Consider the following 19,966-nt stretch of genomic DNA (forward strand, 5'->3'; position numbering starts at 1 on the left):
CTATTTTGGAAATAAAATACCAGACAACCAAAAACGCAATTTTGTGCGATTTTTCAATTTTTTTCTCCACGTTTACTACATACGTCATTTATGAAATACTAATAATCTGTTAAGAGAACACGTCATATATGAAATTACGAACAGCTGTTTTGATAAATATTCCTTTTTCTAGCTGTCACTGATATGTTTACATAAATGTTGTTTACGAATACTGTGTAGGCCCTAACCATTTCCGATCACGTTTGTAACCATTTCCGATCACTTTAGTAAGCAAATACAAAATCAAGTGAGATTAATAACCGTGTGGCTTTGGCTTACATAACGGGTTTGATTTATCACGTACTAATAAAATAAGTAACTGTAACTGTAAACTAAATAACTACCCATCATCCAGGTCGGGAACCGGAGATTCTGAGTGTATCAAGTTGTACTTGAATTTTGATTACCGGGAAAAGACCGTGAATCAGTGTTGTACAGCACTGGAAAACTTATCTTTCTATATAGGCCTAAATAAAATTAGAGTTTTATAAGTCACCTCAATTTAAGGATTTTTATTGCCAGAATGTCCACAATATCTATAGCACAATATATTTATAGCGTTCGTAAACTCTGCTTAACGAATTGTCAGCGTCTTTTTCTTGATATAACAACCCCCTCTCCCTCCCTTTGGAAACATCACAGCTCCTTCGATGAAAATGAAATGGAAACAACACTTGTGCCAACAATCGTCTGCTCCGTTTTACACTTCTGTCTGCTGTGTGGTATGTTACAACAGATTTCAGATAGGCCTACAACAGCTGGGGAATGATGACGTGACGATAATGCTTAGTAAACTGTGATTGAGTGATTAGTAACCATGGTAACTTTAGTAAGGCTGTGATTGGGCAATGAGTAGGCCTATGGCGACTTGTTGACTTTGTGTATGAATTGAAGAGAAACCTAATAAAGAACAGAAGATCAAAGAAAAAGAATAACAAGATTGTTCTCGTTACATTCTTTTATCAGAGTGTTTTTATTATCTCTAAATACAATTTTTCACTTTTTTATTACTTATCTATCAATTCCTATGCTATGATACAGCACCTATACCGGTAGCCTATCTGTATATCATGAGCAGTAGCTTATAACACTTCCTATGGTGTAATATTTACGTTGTTTATAGCAATGCAGTGTTTGGCTAGTTATTAGTTGAGTTTGACTTAGCTATAATTTTAAACATTGCCGTTTGTACAACTGAACAAGATAAATGATTTAAAATGTCATTATTGCACAATAATAATGATTGTGCAATATTGAATTTCGTTTATAAAAATGCAAATCATGACGTTAATGGTTGTTTACAGCGTTTTAATGGGTTTGTCATCTGTTTTTATACTATATTGGATTAACCATATTTTTAATTACCCCCCTCCCTATAAGTCCTTTGTAAGTATTGTAGCCTATGCTACTCGATTGTATTTTAACGAGCTTTATGTCAACAAATCGTTCTATGCTGAGTCGCGGTGTAGCTGTGTCTGTACCACGCGTTATCTTTATCTATCACAGCAGTTGAGCCATTTCGTGCCCTCCCTCTTAGATCTCACGTCTTGCTAATCTTGAATAATAACTTCCTACAATAACTTCCTAAAATACTATTTTAACTAATTGAATTCAATAATATAAGTACAGTATTGTCAATATTAATCAATTACAATATTAATCTGCTTTCTATCTGGTGATTTCATAATATATCTTTGATTGTTGTCACGTTGAACACTGTTGCAATTAACTTTAGCCACCCCCCCCCCATTTGATTTTTTTGCAACCCCCCCCCCCAAGAATTTCAATGACATTCTGACAGTCTGCGTCACAGCCCCCCCCCCCCCCCTTGTGGGCACCCCTGCAATAACCGATACAAAACTATGGACCTTAAATTTTCTGAACCGCAGACCTCTAATTTTATTTTGAATGTATGTTAAATAATTAAAAAAACTAACAGCTTTATCAACTGATTTAGGTGTCTGTGTTGTGATTTTAGAATTACGAAGAGTATTTAGTCAGCACAAAATGCGCCAAATGACGGAAAAAAAGTACAGACAATTATCAGAAGTTCAAGAAAAACTACAGGATACTAAAAAGAAGGAGAATTACCGAACAAACAGACTTATGGCTGAAGTATTCAAGAAGGTATATTTCCATATTTAATTATATACATTTAATTTTGTAAAAGTGAAAAAAAAAACTGGCCACTTCAAAAAGAGATTGGTGCATAGTGAAACCTTGGAAAATTATATTTCAAAGGAAACATAGTAATTTTTAACTATTGAGTACCTACTAAATTTTGAACTGGTATCTTTGATCGGTTTTTTAAAATTTTTAAGAAATAAAAGATGCAGTTGCACGACATAGTGAAAGAGAAAGACTATGGTTAAATTTTTAAAATGTTGTGTACAGTCTTTTCTATTTAGAAAGTGTTAAAATTAAATTTGTACAGCCTAGCCTTTATTAATTAAATAAAAATAGTTAGTGTTGTGTTGTAGTACAAAAACTATTGTATAGAAATGTTTCTTTGAAACAATTTATATGAGTTAGCAGGGCCGGTGCAAGGTGTTTGTCCTGAACAAATTTTTGGAGCTCCACCAATATATAACCTACCTATCCATATGAAACTCCTTATTCAAAAATAGTTAATAACTCTCCAATGTATTATACTCAATAAATAAATTAATTAGATAAAAAAAATACAGGGTGATTGGTACCTACTCAGTGTGACAATTTTTTTATTGTGTAAGTACAAAGTAAATGCAGTGTGATGATGCGTATAAAAGGTTCCAAGTCTAAAAATTAGCTTTCCAAAGAATTATTTTTTTTTTTTCAAAAACAACTATGTTTTTAAACTTAATACAGCAATTTATCAATTACTTGTAAATGGATTTGAGTAGATAATGCCATTTTCGTGTCCTACATTAAATTTTGAATAAGAAAAATAGAAAATGACGGGGGATCAGTTATAAAAACTCCATTGTAAATGGATTCAAAGATAAAAATTAAGATGTTTTATAAAAATTTAAAAAACATTGGTCTATTGAATTTTTTCACACCCTGTATACAAGAAAGTGTCTGAATATGTTAAAACTGTGCCATTTTATAAGCTTTCCAAACATATGCTACACTAATTGAGGTTTAGATATTCTTTTGTTTGTTTTAGTGGTTTGAATACCAGATAACAGGGAACTTTTTTACTGTTTTTACTGTTCAAGCTGAAATAAAAATACAACTTTTGCTTAATACATGCCGACATTTTATGTTTTAAATGTTAAAGACATCATGTTTTGTAGTCTTCAAACCACTAAAACGTACATAAGCAGACGTAAAGCTCAATGGTGTAGTATATGGTTGGAAATCTCATAAAATGGCACAGTTTTTACCATATTCGGACACTTTTAGCGAATTTCCCATATAAGGAATAAGCTATTACCGTAGTACCCGATTTTGATGAAATTTGGTACAAACGTGTAAACCTACGTTTATTCGAACGAGTTCGCGATCCAGCATGATCGGATCATGGGAACGGGGGTTTACGGGGGGTTTTATGGGGTAAAAATAGGGTTTTCCCATTTTTGACTCAAAAAACATAAAATTTAGCAATTTCTTTCCAAACCATTTTGTAGAGCTTAAAAAAACAAATAATTTAGTATATTGAAGCGTTATTATGCGCCTAATGGCTACGGAGAAAATTCCAAAAAATTGTAAATTAAAAATTCCCATGTTATTCTTATGGAGAATAAGTAAACTGTTGTAGTTTTCTTGTTTATGAATATATTTTGATCAAATTTGGAAAATGTTTTTATTTCTTACTAATTATTAACATTTTACAAAAAAAAAAAACAGTTTTACCCTCCCTGATGCAGCAAACCTAAGTACTTGTTAAACTAATTCTATTTAAATCGGGAATATAAATGTTATATTTTTAAGTAGACATTTCAGTGTAAATCCAATCAGTCAAATGGAAATTCGCTTAGTCTGCAGGTTTGCTGCGGCGGGGGTATTTTGTATACAGGGTGTGAACAAATGCAATAGACCAATGTTTTTTTTAAATTTTTATTAATTTTTATCTTTGAATCTATGGACAATGGAGTTTTTACAACTGATCCCCCGTCATTTTCTATTTTTCTTATTCAAAATTTAATGTAGAACACGAAAATGACATTATCTACTCAAATCCATATACAGGTAATTGATAAATTGCTGTATTAAATTTAAAAACATAGTTATTTTTGAGAATCATAAAATGATTTTTTGAGAAGCTAATTTTTAGTCTTGGAACCTTTTATATGCATCATCACACTTAATTTACTTTGTACTTACACCAAAAAATTTTTGTCACACTGAGTACCAATCACCCTGTATATAACATTGAACAAAGATTTTACAATTAAAAGTAAACATAAGCATTTTGTATATATCTATTTAAATTGAATATGTTGCTTAACTTAATTCCCATAACTTAGTTCCCAATAAGGTTTCATATAGAACTCTATCTAGGTGTGCAGATATGCGAATTATTGGCTTTAGATTTAAGCCATAAAATTAAAAAAAATCACAAAAAAAATTGTAAATTAGTTTACAAACTTTTCAAAATTTTAAGTTCAGAATTCCCAGCTGATTCATTTGCTTATCCCCTGAAATCAAACCTAGCGGTTTTCCTTCATTACCTAGTACCAGGAGGATCGAAGTTTACTATTACACGCTAACTCCAGTGTAAGGATAGCATCTCACTGTCCTCCAGTCATAAATTTAAACCTCTTTTGTTTAAAACCTTCACTACTGATCATCATATTTTTGCGATGCTAAAGTCATTGCCTCGGCCCGAGGTATAAATTTTAATATCACACATAGACCGGGTGTCACTTGGTTTACAGTACACGCAGACCGCGGGCCAGTGATGTGGCAAAGTAAAAATCTGTTTTGCCAACTATCATATGACGTCACCAATCAACATATCCACAGACCAAGTGAAGCACATATGCGACAGACATCCCTGTAGACCGCTGCAGAGAATTCAGGGCCTTCAAACAGACCGTTAGAAAGCTTTAATAATAAGCTTAATTATTTAATGAATTAATTAAACTTAATTAATTAATTTATTATTATTTATAATTATTATAATTATTTAATTATAAGCTTTTTAATAACATTGGACACCGACACAAATTTGTGACAGTCTTTTTTAATGTGACCAGCTGCCGTATATATGCGACAGCAATTTTCTTTTGTAATTTTTGTAATTTTCTTTTGTTTACAATTTTTTAGTTGATGTCTATGATTTTTGTTGTTATTTCGTTGCCAAAGTAGTAACCCATAAACTTACTACTGTTAAGAATTTCAGACTTTAAATTGTTTACGTAATTAGCTTTTTCTTGGCCAGAGATAAATTATTTACAACATTTGAAGGATATCGTTGAAGCCGTTTTTGAGATCTAGTCACTAAGCCACTGAATTTTAAATAGATTTTGTCTCCGGAAAATTTTTAATTTTTAATGATGACTAATCAAATACATTACAAATTGCCGTTTGTCCCCTCTCTAGTAGTAGTCTCACACAAATTTGGTTCGCTTAAGATAACTACAATGATTTTTGTGATCAAGATAAACAATCCCATGTTTTGTTGTTTGAGGGAGATAACTACAACATTGCTGTGATTGGGGGAGATAACCACGATGATTCCAATGTTACCTTGAAGTCTGGGATTTTAAAGGTTGATCTAGGATGGAATCTAGATAATGTAAGTTTATGACGCATAGCGGCACGCTATGTTTCTTATAGTGTCAGCACTTCGCGTGGCAGGGCAGCATGGCGAGCTCGTCAGCCCACCGCGAGCAAGCGAACACCTTTCCCCCACCTAATTTTCCAATTCTCTTCCCACTTTGTCCCAGACCCTGTCTAGAACCTCACTCTGAAAATTGATCGTCTAGAAACCTACCTAAATTGCTAAGTCCCTAGAATAATTACATATACTAGATATTAGATTAGTATGTCAGGCTAGTTGGCAAACCAAGGGGGAGTCCTACAAGGGTCGCCCCGACATTGGAAACATAGGTATTAAACAGTTACGGTTCGAGGCCTTCAGCCTCGGACCATTTTCAACATGATTGGGGTAACACGTTTTCCCCAGAAGATTCCATAGTTCTTCTCAGTAAATTCATAGTTATTTCTGATTTAAGTAGTTCATTCACCAACCAATTATTTCATTAATAGTCATTTTCTAGGTCACAAGTTTTGGAAGGATAGTTTTAGTAAATTAGTTGTATTAGCATAAATCAAAGCTGGCTATGCAAGCTTCCGGCAGGGCCGGAACAAGGGGGGGGCAGAGGGGGCGGTTGCCCCGGGCGGCAGGGTTGAGGGGCGGCAAATTTCTGGTTGCAGAAAATTTGTTTAATACAGTTTGTAAAAGTTTTTAATGAGCCGAACGTCATAAGGAACGTCAATTAGGTAATTTCAAAACTGCATAACGTAATAAACAAACAATAATTTTGCAATAGAAATCAATATAAATTGCAACGGAGTAGAAAACACTGAGAGCCCTAATAGCATAGTTAGCAGCACAGCAAAGTTTGTTTATAATTTCAGCTGATCGCCATCCCTGTCAAGGCGCCATGCCGCCCTGCCTCACTGCCGTCATTCGTTATATAGAGGTTAGGTTTGCAGGAATTTCGCTAAGTCGAGGTTCAGAACCAGCGTCGATCAATATAGGTCGGGACTTGACCTCATTAAAATACAGTAAAATTAAAGTAGCATGGGCTACAATACTTTACAGTACAGTGTTTACATTGTACAGTAGAACCTAAATTATCCGGCATAATAAAGGGGAGGGATCTTGAATATTGCGCAATCATGACAATGGCATTGACCTTGTACAGGTTAAAAACTCACAGTTTAAAATCACAGCTTGTTCTAACCCTCCTAAAACCTAGCCAAACACTGTATTGCGTAGTCATAAGAACAAAACAAAACAGTAGAAAGTTTTGTAAGCTACTGCTCGCGATAGGCCGGTAGGCTACTTACAGTACAGTACTGATTTATCACAACAGAGGAATGTCAAGTAGAGTCCCACAAACTCGGCACTCGATAACCCGGCAGTCTGGATAACTCGGCCATCACCTGGCTCAGAAATTTAGTAATATTTTGAGTCCGAGTTAAACATGGACTCAAGCCAGCTCAAGTAAAATCATTCACAACTCGTACCAAGGATATTTTGTACTATATCTGATGACTAAATACTGACTTGTAATATAAAAAAAGGAGGTTAAAGAGCTTAAAAATTATATTGTCCTTATTTTTAAGCCTAGTTCCTGATAACCTGGCATTTCACAAACTCGGCATCCTTCCAGTCCACATTACGCCGAGTTTGCGGGATTCTACTGTAATATACATTAACTATAGCATTGGTGTTGCTAATGCTAGTTGAAACAAATCGTATTGAAAACAATAAATTATTAGATAAGTCATAATAAAAGTGTATAATCATAGCCAACTTAAGGATAGTAAAAATACTCGTAAAAGGAATGTTAAAATAGCGATGTTGTTATTCTTTCTCTTTGGTTTTGTTTTTATATTCTTTCTTAGGGTTTTCTTTATCAAAAAAATTGTACAATTCACCATAGTTATCCCATATCGCCCAATCACAGCTTACTAAACATTACGTCGTCATCAGTCCTCAGTGAATAAAATCAGTTCTCAGTTGCAACATAGCGCGAGCAGAGACAGCAGACAAAGATGTAAAACGGAGCTGACGAATGTTAGCGCAAGCGATGACGTGACCTTTCCATTTCATTTGATAAAGAAACAGATTTTCCCAAAACAATAATTGGGTGGGGGATTTGTTATATCGAGGGAAAGACGTAGACAATTCGTTATGCAGAGGTTAAATTCGCAATGTAGAGGTTCTGACAATGATAAATTTGTTATATTGAGGTGTCTTATTTTAGCCGAAATCACGAAAAATTCGTTAAAATCAAGGTCGTTGTTATAGTTTGTTCGTTATGTAGAGGTAAAATATACATTGTGTCTTATGGAGAGTTCTAGGGGATTAAAAAAAATTCGTTATATCAAGGAATTCGTTATATCTACCTATTCCACTTTACCTATTCCATTTTTGTTTAATTTGTGAGGGATTTGTTGCTGTGGGTGAAGGGGGGGGGAGGGGCGGCAAATTTTAGTTTGCCCCCACTCAAAAATTGTCTAGATCCGGCCCTGGTAAAAGATCCTGGTAAGATCTGGGTAAAAGATCTCCGTCCTCTGGTCCGCAACACGTCTTTCATATAAATAATTTGGTAGCAGAATCGGCACGCTTAAATTAGTCTCACAGTACCATATCACATCATCAACCACCGTCATTACATAACGTTCATCTCCAACATTACACCACCGTCAGTTAACAAACGCTACAAGTTTGCTACTTTACCGTTGAACTTGGGCAATGACACACTGCCATCCTGTAGCTACAAAACAACCTCCATCTGTAACATTTTTGTGATTGCTTAGGCCTACCGCACACGAGAGACTTTTTGTCGGCCGACTGTCTGCCGACTGTCTGGCTGGAGTTGGGTGCACAACTGAAAAGTCGTCAAGACTGTTTGGTCGTTGACTATGGGTGCGCACACGCCACGACTGTTTAGTCGTCTATCGAGAGTGTTAAAGGATGGATGTGACAGAAACCGCGGTCGTATGTGCGTTACTAATGAGATTCCGTGCTAGGAAACGTAAAAGAAAATATTGGGTCCATCCAATATACAGTCCGAGGATTTTGAAAGGCCAATTTTACCTATTATACACGGATTTAAGAAAATATCCAGAAAAATTTTTCATGTACTCACGAATGAGTGTTGATAGTTTTGACCAATTGTTACTACTAATGTGTCCAGTAATAACCCGCCAAAATACAAATATGAGGATGTCAGTACCAGCTGAAGAACGACTGTTGGTGACACTCAGGTAAGACTTATGTATTACAGTGTAATAATTTAATGAAACGATACATTTTTTGTCACTGCACAAAAACCCATTGTTTTAAGATCTGTAATAAACCCATAAACTTTTCCGCTACAAAAATCAGCTGTATTTTTGTCAGTGCGCTATAATCTTATTATTATATTTCACTACTAGTCACGAAAGTGACCCATTTAGGGGCTCAAACTTAAAACATTATCTGATATTTCGTAAACTTATCATTTTTCTAATTTAAACACAGTAAAATTAATGTAAATTTAATATTAATGCACGTTGTAAACTCTGTTAATAACAATCTATACTTATTTAATACGCAAGCAGGTTTTTTGTGACAATTACTCCTCCGAAACTACTGAACCGATTGACATGTTCTTGGTGTCATTGGAAAGAGCGTAACGTGAAGTTGTGCAGGAAACTTTCTTTTTAGGGAAATAATTAGAAAGTGAGGCCCTGGAGCCCTTTAAAGTTTTGTATTTCTCCATAAGATTAACATGGGAAACAAATATATTGTTATGAAACTCCAGCTGTTGTCAGAAATGCTGTTCTGCTATTTAATTTATTTTGTTTACAAGGAAAGTTGTTTCTTGGTGCCATGTGATCAATGAATTATAGTTTTGCATATATTATAAATTATATACACTATATAAAATGATAGTACTGTAATACAGTACATTAAGCTGCTTAAAATTGCTTAATTTAAATAATCACTAAGCAGGATTGAACCTTTGCCTATATGTTTCCTGGTAAGTGTGTTGTAACTGTTTCTCATAGTATATTATAGTATCTTAAAGTAAAACCGAATTATTCTTTTCTGCATTCTCACCCCGTAGCGAAGCACGGGCAGGGCAACTAGTTATATTTAATTTAATAATTTTTCTGATGTTTTTAAGGAGGATATAGCCCGTAGTCTACAGTGTGTTTTGAAATTCATTAATGAAATCGTCATAGTTAATTTTTTAAATATTTGCTCATGACAAACAACAGGTAAAATGGGAGTTTATGGACAATATTGGCCACGGTTTTAGGTTTTAAAAATGGTTTTAGAAAGTCACCAAACGGCTATAAAAATTATAAATTTTCCCGGGGGAGAGCCCCCGGATCCCCCTACCTTATTCGGGGGGTGCTCCAAAACCCTCCGGTAGCCCCCCCCCCCTGTACAAGGTCCGTCACTGTAAAACACGATTGCGCAAGAAACAACCACTTTTTTCCTTTTGATAAAAACTACTATTTGTAAGAGACGAATTAACTGCGTCGTCCTGTAATCCAGCTACTGTACTATGAGGTCACGAATTGTGGATATTTATTCCACTCTAAACTGTACGTAGCTACCTAAGCTCTAAGGAACATGTCGGCCGTAGTCACTAACAGGACTACAAGATCGCGCCACTTATCCTACACTCATCCTTCACTCATATTTCGGTTAAAATACACACATAGTGTCGTCCCCATCTTAAATAATTGATAATTGACTGTCAAACAATTCCACAATTCAAATTCAATCGTTTAATAAAAACAATAAAAATCAAAACGTTAATACAAACACAATGAGGCCTATCTTACTTAAAGGAAAACATATCGTATGGTTGGTACTGTAGTCTAATACTTATTTCTTTCAACCTCACAACAAATATCAAGGCTCCTTTAGTGTCGAACTATCCTAAACAATAGTTTTAAAACAAATAATAACAAACCAATTTAACAACAAACAACACAACAAATTTAACAAATAATAAATAAATTTTATTTTTTTAAATTTTAATTTTGAATTAATTTTTAATTTTTTAATTTTTTTTTAAATTTTTTTTTATAAATTTTTAAATAATAATAAATTTAACAAATAATAACATACTTAGAGTAAAACACAATGTCACTGTTCATTTCTCAAAAATCACAGGGCTGTTGTTACTCCTCAAATGAGTAATTGTAAATAACGTAATTGTAATTATAACAAACATTTTTGTGACAAACTTAATAAGAATCAAAATAGTTCGTACTTAAATAAAAACGTAACACTATGTTTCTGTTCACTTTTCCTAAATCGCAGAGCTTCTCATATTAGAAATTGTCAAAAACAAAGTTTTATATGGCAAACGTAATAAAATAACAAAATTAATCCTTCTTATAGAAAAACGCTTCATCAAATCTAAAATGTAGAGTTATCATCTGCTCCTTCACCAGATCCTTTTTCTCCATAAGATGAAAAATACGATGTCACTGACTGATTGGACCCTGATGTACACGATGATACTTGCGGATATTTCGCATTGTCCGGTGGAATCGGTTGATTGCTACGCTGTACTGGTTGAAGAGTTGTCAGTACTCTTGAATTTGTTGGTTCAGATGAGAAAGTTGGTAATCCTGTCAAATTTTCATAGCTTTGGAATGACGGAGGAAACGCACTTGTGTTTTGGTAGTGATTGCGAAAATTTTAGGTTGATTTGATCAGAAGCAAACTGTTGGTTGGTAGGAAAAGACGGTGGGTATTGACCAGCTGTAGGATAAAACCCGGTATTGCCATACTTGAATCTTTGTAAGACGTTCAAAATTTCAATCCTACATTGAATTTTGTTGGCTTCCGGCAGTGTCTTCAATGTAGGAACTAAAGACAAGGCAAAATTTGTTTCCTCGTCGTTTACCTCGTTTTGTTTCGTCCTCAGCACATGTAGGAGTTGTTCTTCGTAAGTTGCTTTTTTAACTGTTTTTTTGCCGCTAATTTTTTGACAACCACCTTTATTTCCATTGTCTTCTTCGATATCTTCGATGTCTTGTACTGTGACATCGTCCTGTTCATCAATGTCCACTGTCACTTCGTTGCATTCATCATGATTTGCTGCAGGACCTAGATTACATACCGTTTGTCTTTGCTCTACTTCCGGTAACAAAAACAAAAGTCTGTCAAAGTATACATATTTTCTGCGTTTGCTAGCTGCCTGTCCAGACTTTGTGTTGGTTTGGGCTCGTAGCTCTCTTGCGAAGCAGGGTCTCAGACTATCCCACCTCTTCTTAATATTAGTACCTGCAACAAATATGTACAAATAAAACTACACAGTACTTTGTTTAGACTTCCGTGTTGGGTAGATATTTCTGAAAACAACTATTTTAGGCAATTTCATTAATTTATTTTGCGCTAAACGAGAGAAAGTATGTTTCAGTTTGCTGATATTGTTTATTTTTTCTAGGTACCTGGCCACGGGAAACAGCTTTAATTCCCTGTCATTCGAGTACGTGCTTTCACCGTCAACTTTGAGGAATATTGTACGAAGTACATGCGACAGCTTATGGGTCATTTTACAGCCCCTATTCATGGGAGGTAAAACAGAAGAAGAGTGGATACAAATGGCTGATGAATTTTACAATCGGACAAATTTCCCCAATGTAGTTGGTGCGATTGACGGGAAACATATCCGAGTGAAATGCCCCGCACATACCGGCTCTTCTTGCTTCAATTACAAGAAGTTTTTTTCTGTGGTACTAATGGCATGGGTGGATGCAGATTACAGGTTTATTTTTGTAGACATTGGATCATATGGGTCTGCAGCCGATCCCAGCATTTTCAAAACGTCTACCATGGGAATAAAACTAGAAAATGATGAACTGAACATTCCACCCAGTAAAGGATTGCCTAATGATATAGACGGTCAACCAATGCCCTTCGTAGTTGTTGGAGATGAAGCCTTTGGTCTCTCAACAAGAATTTTAAGGCCATTCCCTAAGAAGAATCTAAACGTCGTGAAAAGGATATTTAATTACAGACACACTAGGGCACGACGAATGGTAGAATGTGCTTTTGGCATATTAGCAAGCAAATGGCAAATTTTCTTTCGGCCTATTGACGTAGGATTCAAGTTTTGTGATTCAATTATAAAGGCCTGCTGTGTACTTCACAATTATGTCAGACAAAAAGACGGAATCCAGTTCCAGGACACCCTGTACGAGTGTCCTTTACAAACTATTTCAACAGGACCAGCAGTTCGTGGAAGCGTAAGTGCAATTAACATGAGGGATTACTTTGCAGGATACTTCACTTCACCTCAAGGAGCTGTGCCATGGCAATACAGCAAAGTGTAAAGTACACGAGGGAAACCCCTCTAGTTCTAATAAAACAAGTTTCAGGTGTTTCTTTTTTAGAAATTCATGTAGGTACTTTTAAGAAACAATAAGTCAATATATAAACTCGTGGAATAATGTATGTTTCAAATTCCCAACTAAGTTTTGCAACAGGAAACAATAGTAAGCACTCTTATTTAAAAAATGATTTTGAATACAAAAGTATCTTATCGCTTATATTATTCATACAGTGTAAAGATAAAGTATACTTTTAAAAGCGTGCAAGTATAAATAAATAGTACGGGGGGAAAAACTGTAGTGTTAATAAATATGTAATTATTACTTTGTTACAAATACAGTAGGCCTCTTTTCCACAAGAAATAAGTATTGTAAATATTTAGTAATTTGAATTTTGTAATTGTATTTTGTAATTGTAATTTGTAAAATACTTTATAATTGTATTTTGTAGTGACTTTTGAAATTGATGTTTCACATGTCCAACATAAACACTATCGAATAGTTGAATTCTACATATTTGATTTTAGGGTTAAAATCCGTTACGTATACACAACTCTGTTTTTCGTATTTAAGTAACTGAACTAAAATTTATCGTTATCTTATCGTTGCGACAATGTCAACAGTGATTTATTACCAAGGTGGCAAAATTATTCACTACAGCGAACCGTTTTATCTCCCAGCCAGATAAGATAAGACCGACAAGAAAACCGTCACAAATTCCTGGAAATAATTCAATTCTACAGTACAAAGTACTAGAGGGGGAGCGGGCGGGTCTAGTGTTAAGAGCTAGGGACTTCGGTTCGTAAGGTCCCGGGTTCAAATCCCGCCAAATCACTAATGTATTTTATCTATGAGATAATGCCTCAACCCCTAGGTCTAGCCTCAGTCTGAAGTAATATGTGAAAAACAATCCCGGGCTCGTGCCTAGCGTCCTAAAACAAAAAATACCCCCGCCGCAGCAAACATGAAGACTAAGCGAATATCCATTAGACTGATTGGATTTACACTGAAATGTCTACTTAAAAATATAACATTTATTCTTAATTTAAATAGAATTAGTTTAACAAGTACTTAGGTTTGCTGCATCAGGGAGGGTAAAACTGTTTTTTTTTTTTTAATGTGAATAGTTAGTAAGAAATAAAAACATTTTCCAAATTTGATCAAAATATGTTCACAAACAAGCAAACTACAACAGTTGACTTATTCTCAATAAGAATAACATGGGAATTTTAAATTTACAATTTTTTTGAATTTTCTCCGTAACCATTAGGCGCATAACAACGCTTCAATGTACTAAATTATTTGATTTTTAAGCTCTACAAAATGGTTAGGAAAGAAATTGCTAAATTTTAAGTTTTTTGGGTCAAAAATGGGAAAAACCTATTTTTACCCCATAAAACCCCCCGTAAACCCCCGTTTCCATGGTCCGATCATGCTGGATCGCGAACTCGTTCGAATAAACGTACGTTTAGACGTTTGTACCAAATTTCATCAAAATCGGATCATTTTTGCTCGAGTTATCTTGCTGACGGACACATATATAGGCCTATATATGAATTTGAACGGATGGTGTTTTTAGCCTCTAGGGACATCAAATAAAAAAAAAATCGGTCCCACGTCCAGGTCTTACCATGAGTACTACGGTAATAGCTTATTCCCTATATGGGAAATTCGCTAAAAACTACACAAAGTTCTCTGACATTGAAAAACTACGTTTTGTACACTTTAATGTTGATATTAGAGTGAAAATTTAAAAACGTACGTTTTCAGGAAAAGCACTTTGCAAATTTTTTTCCCCTTTTTTCAAAACTTTTAATATTATTTTTATTTCATTAACATTTGAAGTTTCATAAAATGCCCATGGTAACGCAATATCTTTGGTATTTTTTTTTTAAATGAGCATCTTTAGTGGAAAAACACAAAATCCTGTCACGACCATAACAGACGTTTAAATGAATATTAAAAATAGTTAATATTATTTTTATAACTATGTTTTGCTATAAACTAATTTACTTTTATGACCATTATACAATAAAAAGGTCACTGAGCTTTTGGTATATTTGGTCTTTCTAGAAAAAAATAAAAAAAATAAAAAAATTGAAAAAAAGCCAATAAAATCTTTTTAAGTTTGTATAACTCCAAAAAAAACTTACCTGAGACCCGAAAAATCGTTATGTTTGTATAGAGGGGTGCTTCTTTTGTGTATAAAACATTGAAATATGACGATATTTTAATTTTTGAAATTTTTATGATAGAAATCATAAACGTGATGGTCAGGGACAAGCGGTACGGTCGTGAATTTTCTGAAATAATCTAAATCTTTCTAAACAATCCTTTAATTATACTGTTAGTTATAATAAAAATAAGTGTTTCAATTGAACTAAACTGTTCAAATTACAATTATATTTAAGTTATTGTCACGACCAAACACACTATAATCCAAAAGGCTGGATTGGTCGTGAAAAAACCCGCGATGGTCGTGAAACTTTGGTCGTGAAATTACGTGTTATTTGGCTCTGTTCTGGCGGTAGCCCTGCACCTCATGTTCGAGGATACAAAGTGGACTTCTAGGTTAATCTAGCAATTGAAATATCTTATAAACAAAAATTAACACCATGTCTACTTCATCGAATGACTACGTACGGTCATGGACACACCAAAATTACAAAAAAACACAATCTTTCCTTTATTAATCTTGTAATTCCTCCTTTCAACTCGAAACGACCGGCACTACAATCCTGACGTACACCCCGAACTAGTCTCTAAAACAAACTGACTCCATCGACGCCAGGCTTGCCACTGTCGTGCTCCAAAGTTGAAAATTTTTCCCAAATGGTCGTGACGCCAAATCGAGGGACAGACTTATTTTGTCATGGTAGTCAGTTTGCAATGACAATAAAATTATAATATGCTCCTTTTTTGTAAGTTTAATAACCATTGATGGCATAAAAATATGGCTTTATATATTTCGGCATGAGTAATTAGTCTAAAAACAGCGTGAAAGTTGGAAAATGTACCCTAGGGACACGTCATGGTCGTGAATTTCGAGACTTTAAAAATACGAAAAAAATACCTAGAACCTATTTAAAACCAAATAAATGTGTGTAACATGTTACCCCCGTCCCAAAAAATATTAAAACACATAATAATAAACTACAAATCCAGTATCTACGAAGTAAAAGGCCAGGGACATGAAAACGTACGTTTTTAAATTTTCACTCATTAACAAGTTTTGGAGTTGTGGGCAAGTATCGGATTTTGACATATTTGAATTACAACAGTTGTTTATAATTTCCATCATAAATAGAGCACATAGTAAAGCATACCGTTACACGAAGAAGTTATGGACTTTCTTGCATAATAGATTTAATGTAAATTACTTTGCAAATAGTTTGGTAATAAACCACGTTATTAATAAAAGCTTACCTTCATTTGCCTTTTCCTTTGTTTGCAGTGTACCCCAGTTGTCCACCACGGCTTCACATACTTCTTCCCACAACTTTTTCTTTAATATAATGTCCGAATACTCTTTTAAAGATTTTTTATAAAGAGGGGGCCGTGCCTCCACTTCATCGATAAGTTTATCTACCTTATCATCTCGCAAAACACTTGCACTTATCGTTGTAGAAGCCATAATGCACTTAATAACAACGCACTTGACTGTTTGCGACCTGCGTAGCGCGCACACAACATTCAGACTGGCAGACTTTTTAGTCGTCAGTGTGCGCGTTCTAACTTATCTCCATGCCTTTATCAATAAGACCCGACAGTTGAGTCGGGGAGCAGTCGGCGGGAAAATCGGTCAGCACCAAACCTCCCCGACAGTCTGAAGACAGTCTGCCGACTGTCTTGTTGCGGTCGGCGTGCGCACTCAGATTTACCACTATGGGGCCGACTTTGACTCCCGACTACGACTAAATAGTCGGCCGACAAAAAGTCTCTCGTGTGCGGTAGGCCTTAGCAAGATGATATAGTCCTTTGGAGTCAGATCTGAAGGCTACAGAACCATGCAAATATTTCACGGCAGCAAATTTGGAAGGAAGGAGATGTGAGCTGTTTATTCTTAAGACAAATCAAATCAAATCAGTTTATTTCCACATTAAGTATCCAAAGTAACATAAAAAAAACACAAATATATAGAAGCATTACATCATTGTTTATAAAATTAAGGTAAAATTGATTTTAAAAAGTGATGAATAGTATAAACTAGAATCATAATAGAATCAAAAGAGGCTTCAAAAAGAGCTTATTCCCAAAAAGGGCGGTTGCGTCTTAAGGGGCGTAGATGTAGAAAGTATGACACCCTACACCGGTGTAGGTGGTCACGTTTGTCCATAAAAAGGCCCCAAAACAAGATAGGGCATTGTTTTAAATACCCAAAAGAGCTATCTGATCTTTGGGGGTGGAATTTTCACTGAAACTAAAGGGCACCAACTCTAAAATGATGGCGACTTATAGCTAACGGTGAAGATTGCCTTTCCCCGAGAGAAGCGTATGACCAAAATAGGCTGTTCCTTTTATCACAGAGAGTAAGTTACAGAGGCAACACGCTTATGAGACGACCATGCGCTTTCAGCTCTGGTATTTTGTGCTGGAAATATATTGAAAAGCAAGGAAGAGCCTGACGGCAAGTACTGTGCAGATATTCCTATCCCACAGGGTCTTCCTCCACCAAGAGAGTTGTAGTACATGAAAACAAGGGGTGCGGTGCAGGACTTTGCCCAAGACACCAGTAGGTGTGCTTAGACACCACTTAAGTGTATCATTGAATGTTCAGAAAACAAAACTAAAGAAAAGATAAAAAAATCTGTAAAGTTTGTCATTTTTTGTTATCTATTGGTCCTCGCCGACAAGTTTTGTAAACTTAGCAAAGCCATGCTTGTATATTTGAATTTGAAGTCCTCTGTACCTTACTTCTCTGTGCTTTTATATTTCAAAAAAGTGAGCCCATAGTAATATATAAACCTTTTTTAGCACCAAAACACTGTTTAACAAAAGGCCTTAACAAATGTTGACAATACCATAGATAGATAGACAATACCTTGCAAACTTGGCCCTGCATGCCTGTCAGCACCCTTTCTCTAGCAGCGCCTCATGTGGCCGCATAGTCCTTGCACCAGCCCTGTGAGTTAGTTTAATTAATTAAAGAAGTGTTAACTGTAGACATTTTAGATCATAGATAGTAACACAATTAATTTTGTTTTCAGAACCTGCAAAAACGAGTGCTTAAAGGAGAAGTCAACCTTTCCAACAGTGTCTTTGTCATATCTAGCCTTTAAAACCATAAATATTTTTTTGTATCATTAAAACTGTGAATTAATCTGGTCCCTGAAATATAACCTTCATCCTTTAATCTAAGTCAAACATTTTAGACTATTTTTCCTATAAGTAAGTATAAAGACTGACTTGGAAACAATCCAACTGCACAGACTTATACAGGGTGGCTGAAAAGTAACTTGCACCCCCCCTTAACTTTTTAACCATTTGAGATATTTGAAATCGGTTTGCGGCAACCTTCTTAGATATGAGGGGCTACAATAATTATGGTAAATTTTGAAAATTTTGCCCTTAGGGGTAGCGGGGGTAGGAGGTAGCTCAAAATTTTCAAATGACAAGTATAGTCGAGTTTGGTATCATTTTACAGGTCTTGATGAAACATAAAAATTGACATAAAGAAAATAGAAATCGGACCATTAATAACAAAATGGAAGCTAAAAATGATTGAGACAATGGTTATTTAAATTAATTTTGACCTGTAAAATGATACCAAACTCGACTATAATTGTCATTTGAAAATTTTGAGCTTCCCCCTACCCCCGCTACCCCTAAGGGCAAAATTTTCAAAATTGACCATAATTATTGTAGCCCCTCATATCTAAGAAGGTTGCCGCAAACCGATTTCAAATATCTCAAATGGTTGAAAAGTTAAGGGGGGGTGCAAGTTACTTTTCAGCCACCCTGTATGTCTTTGCAATGCAATCCAGATATGCTAATTGCAATATGGCTGTTTTGGAGATCACTCCATTGGGTGGTAACCGTGGTAAGTAGACAACCGTTGTCTACTAAAGTCACTGAGCTAAAATTATAACTGGAGGTAGCACCGCCATGGCAGAAGTCTGTCAAAAGCGTGTCGCTGATTTTGTTAGGTTGGTATAGCAGCGAGTTTTCTTATCATAGCAATAACATGGCTTCTATAACTAGGTTGGTATAGCAGTGAGTTTTCTTATCCAATAACATTGCTTCTTTTTAACTCACACCTAACGCAAACATGGCGGCTGGCGACACGCATCTTTGACATTCAGTGCTACCTCCAGTTAGAATTATAGCTCAGTGACTAAAGTAGTATAAGTATACTTAAGTAAATTATTGTATTTACTATATTTGAGACATTTCTTCATTTTCACTGCGTCAACGGTATTAAAAACTTTGGCCAAAATCAACAGTTTAGAATTACGAGGCATGTTTTTTTTTTAGTAAGTACCGTTTTTAAATTTCACCGTTCCAGCGCTGTGATTGGCATTTTGGATATTTGTGCTGTGTATGTGGATCTATGGCAAGTCTGTGCCGGAAATTTGGCAACAATCGGCCGTGTTTACAACCGGTTTTGAGCATTCAAAATGGTGCCGCCAATTGAGACTGCCGCCGACTGTGAAGTGCGCACTGTAATAGTAATTAGATTTTTAAGTGCTAAAGGTGTGAAAACCATTGAAATTCATCGACAGAATAGTAAAGTGTATGGTGAGAACATTATGAGTGACGTAATGATACGCAAGTAAGTAAGGGCATTTAAAGACGGCCGCACCAACGTTCATGATGAGCGGCCACTGGGAGGGTGGCCATCTGTCATTACTGATGAATTGGTGCGTAAATATATAAGTCAATAAGTCATTTATTGGGCCGAATTGACAATACC

At 35.2% G+C, this 19,966-nt stretch overlaps 1 protein-coding gene across 4 annotated transcripts in view; it reads left to right on the top strand.

The window, feature by feature from the left end:
- LOC128983203 (uncharacterized) overlaps positions 1–18,378 on the top strand; it is a 108,997-nt gene extending 90,619 nt beyond the window's left edge. The window contains exons 10-12 of one of the 4 annotated variants that reach the window (XM_054402406.1): positions 2,018–2,166; positions 5,657–5,764; positions 18,261–18,378. In XM_054402406.1, coding sequence (XP_054258381.1) covers positions 2,018–2,166; positions 5,657–5,764; positions 18,261–18,332 — 329 coding nt within the window. In that variant the 3' untranslated portion in view covers positions 18,333–18,378. Of the gene's footprint in view, positions 1–2,017; positions 2,167–5,656; positions 5,765–12,167; positions 12,298–18,260 lie in introns of those variants that run through there. The other 3 variants (XM_054402407.1, XM_054402408.1, XM_054402409.1) reach the window with 3 other exon arrangements.
- Positions 18,379–19,966: the final 1,588 nt, after the last annotated feature.

Source organism: Macrosteles quadrilineatus, unplaced genomic scaffold, assembly GCF_028750875.1.
Source record: "Macrosteles quadrilineatus isolate MER2022 unplaced genomic scaffold, UCM_ALF_1.0 Scaffold_1__1_contigs__length_201487025, whole genome shotgun sequence".
NCBI lineage: Eukaryota > Metazoa > Arthropoda > Insecta > Hemiptera > Cicadellidae > Macrosteles > Macrosteles quadrilineatus.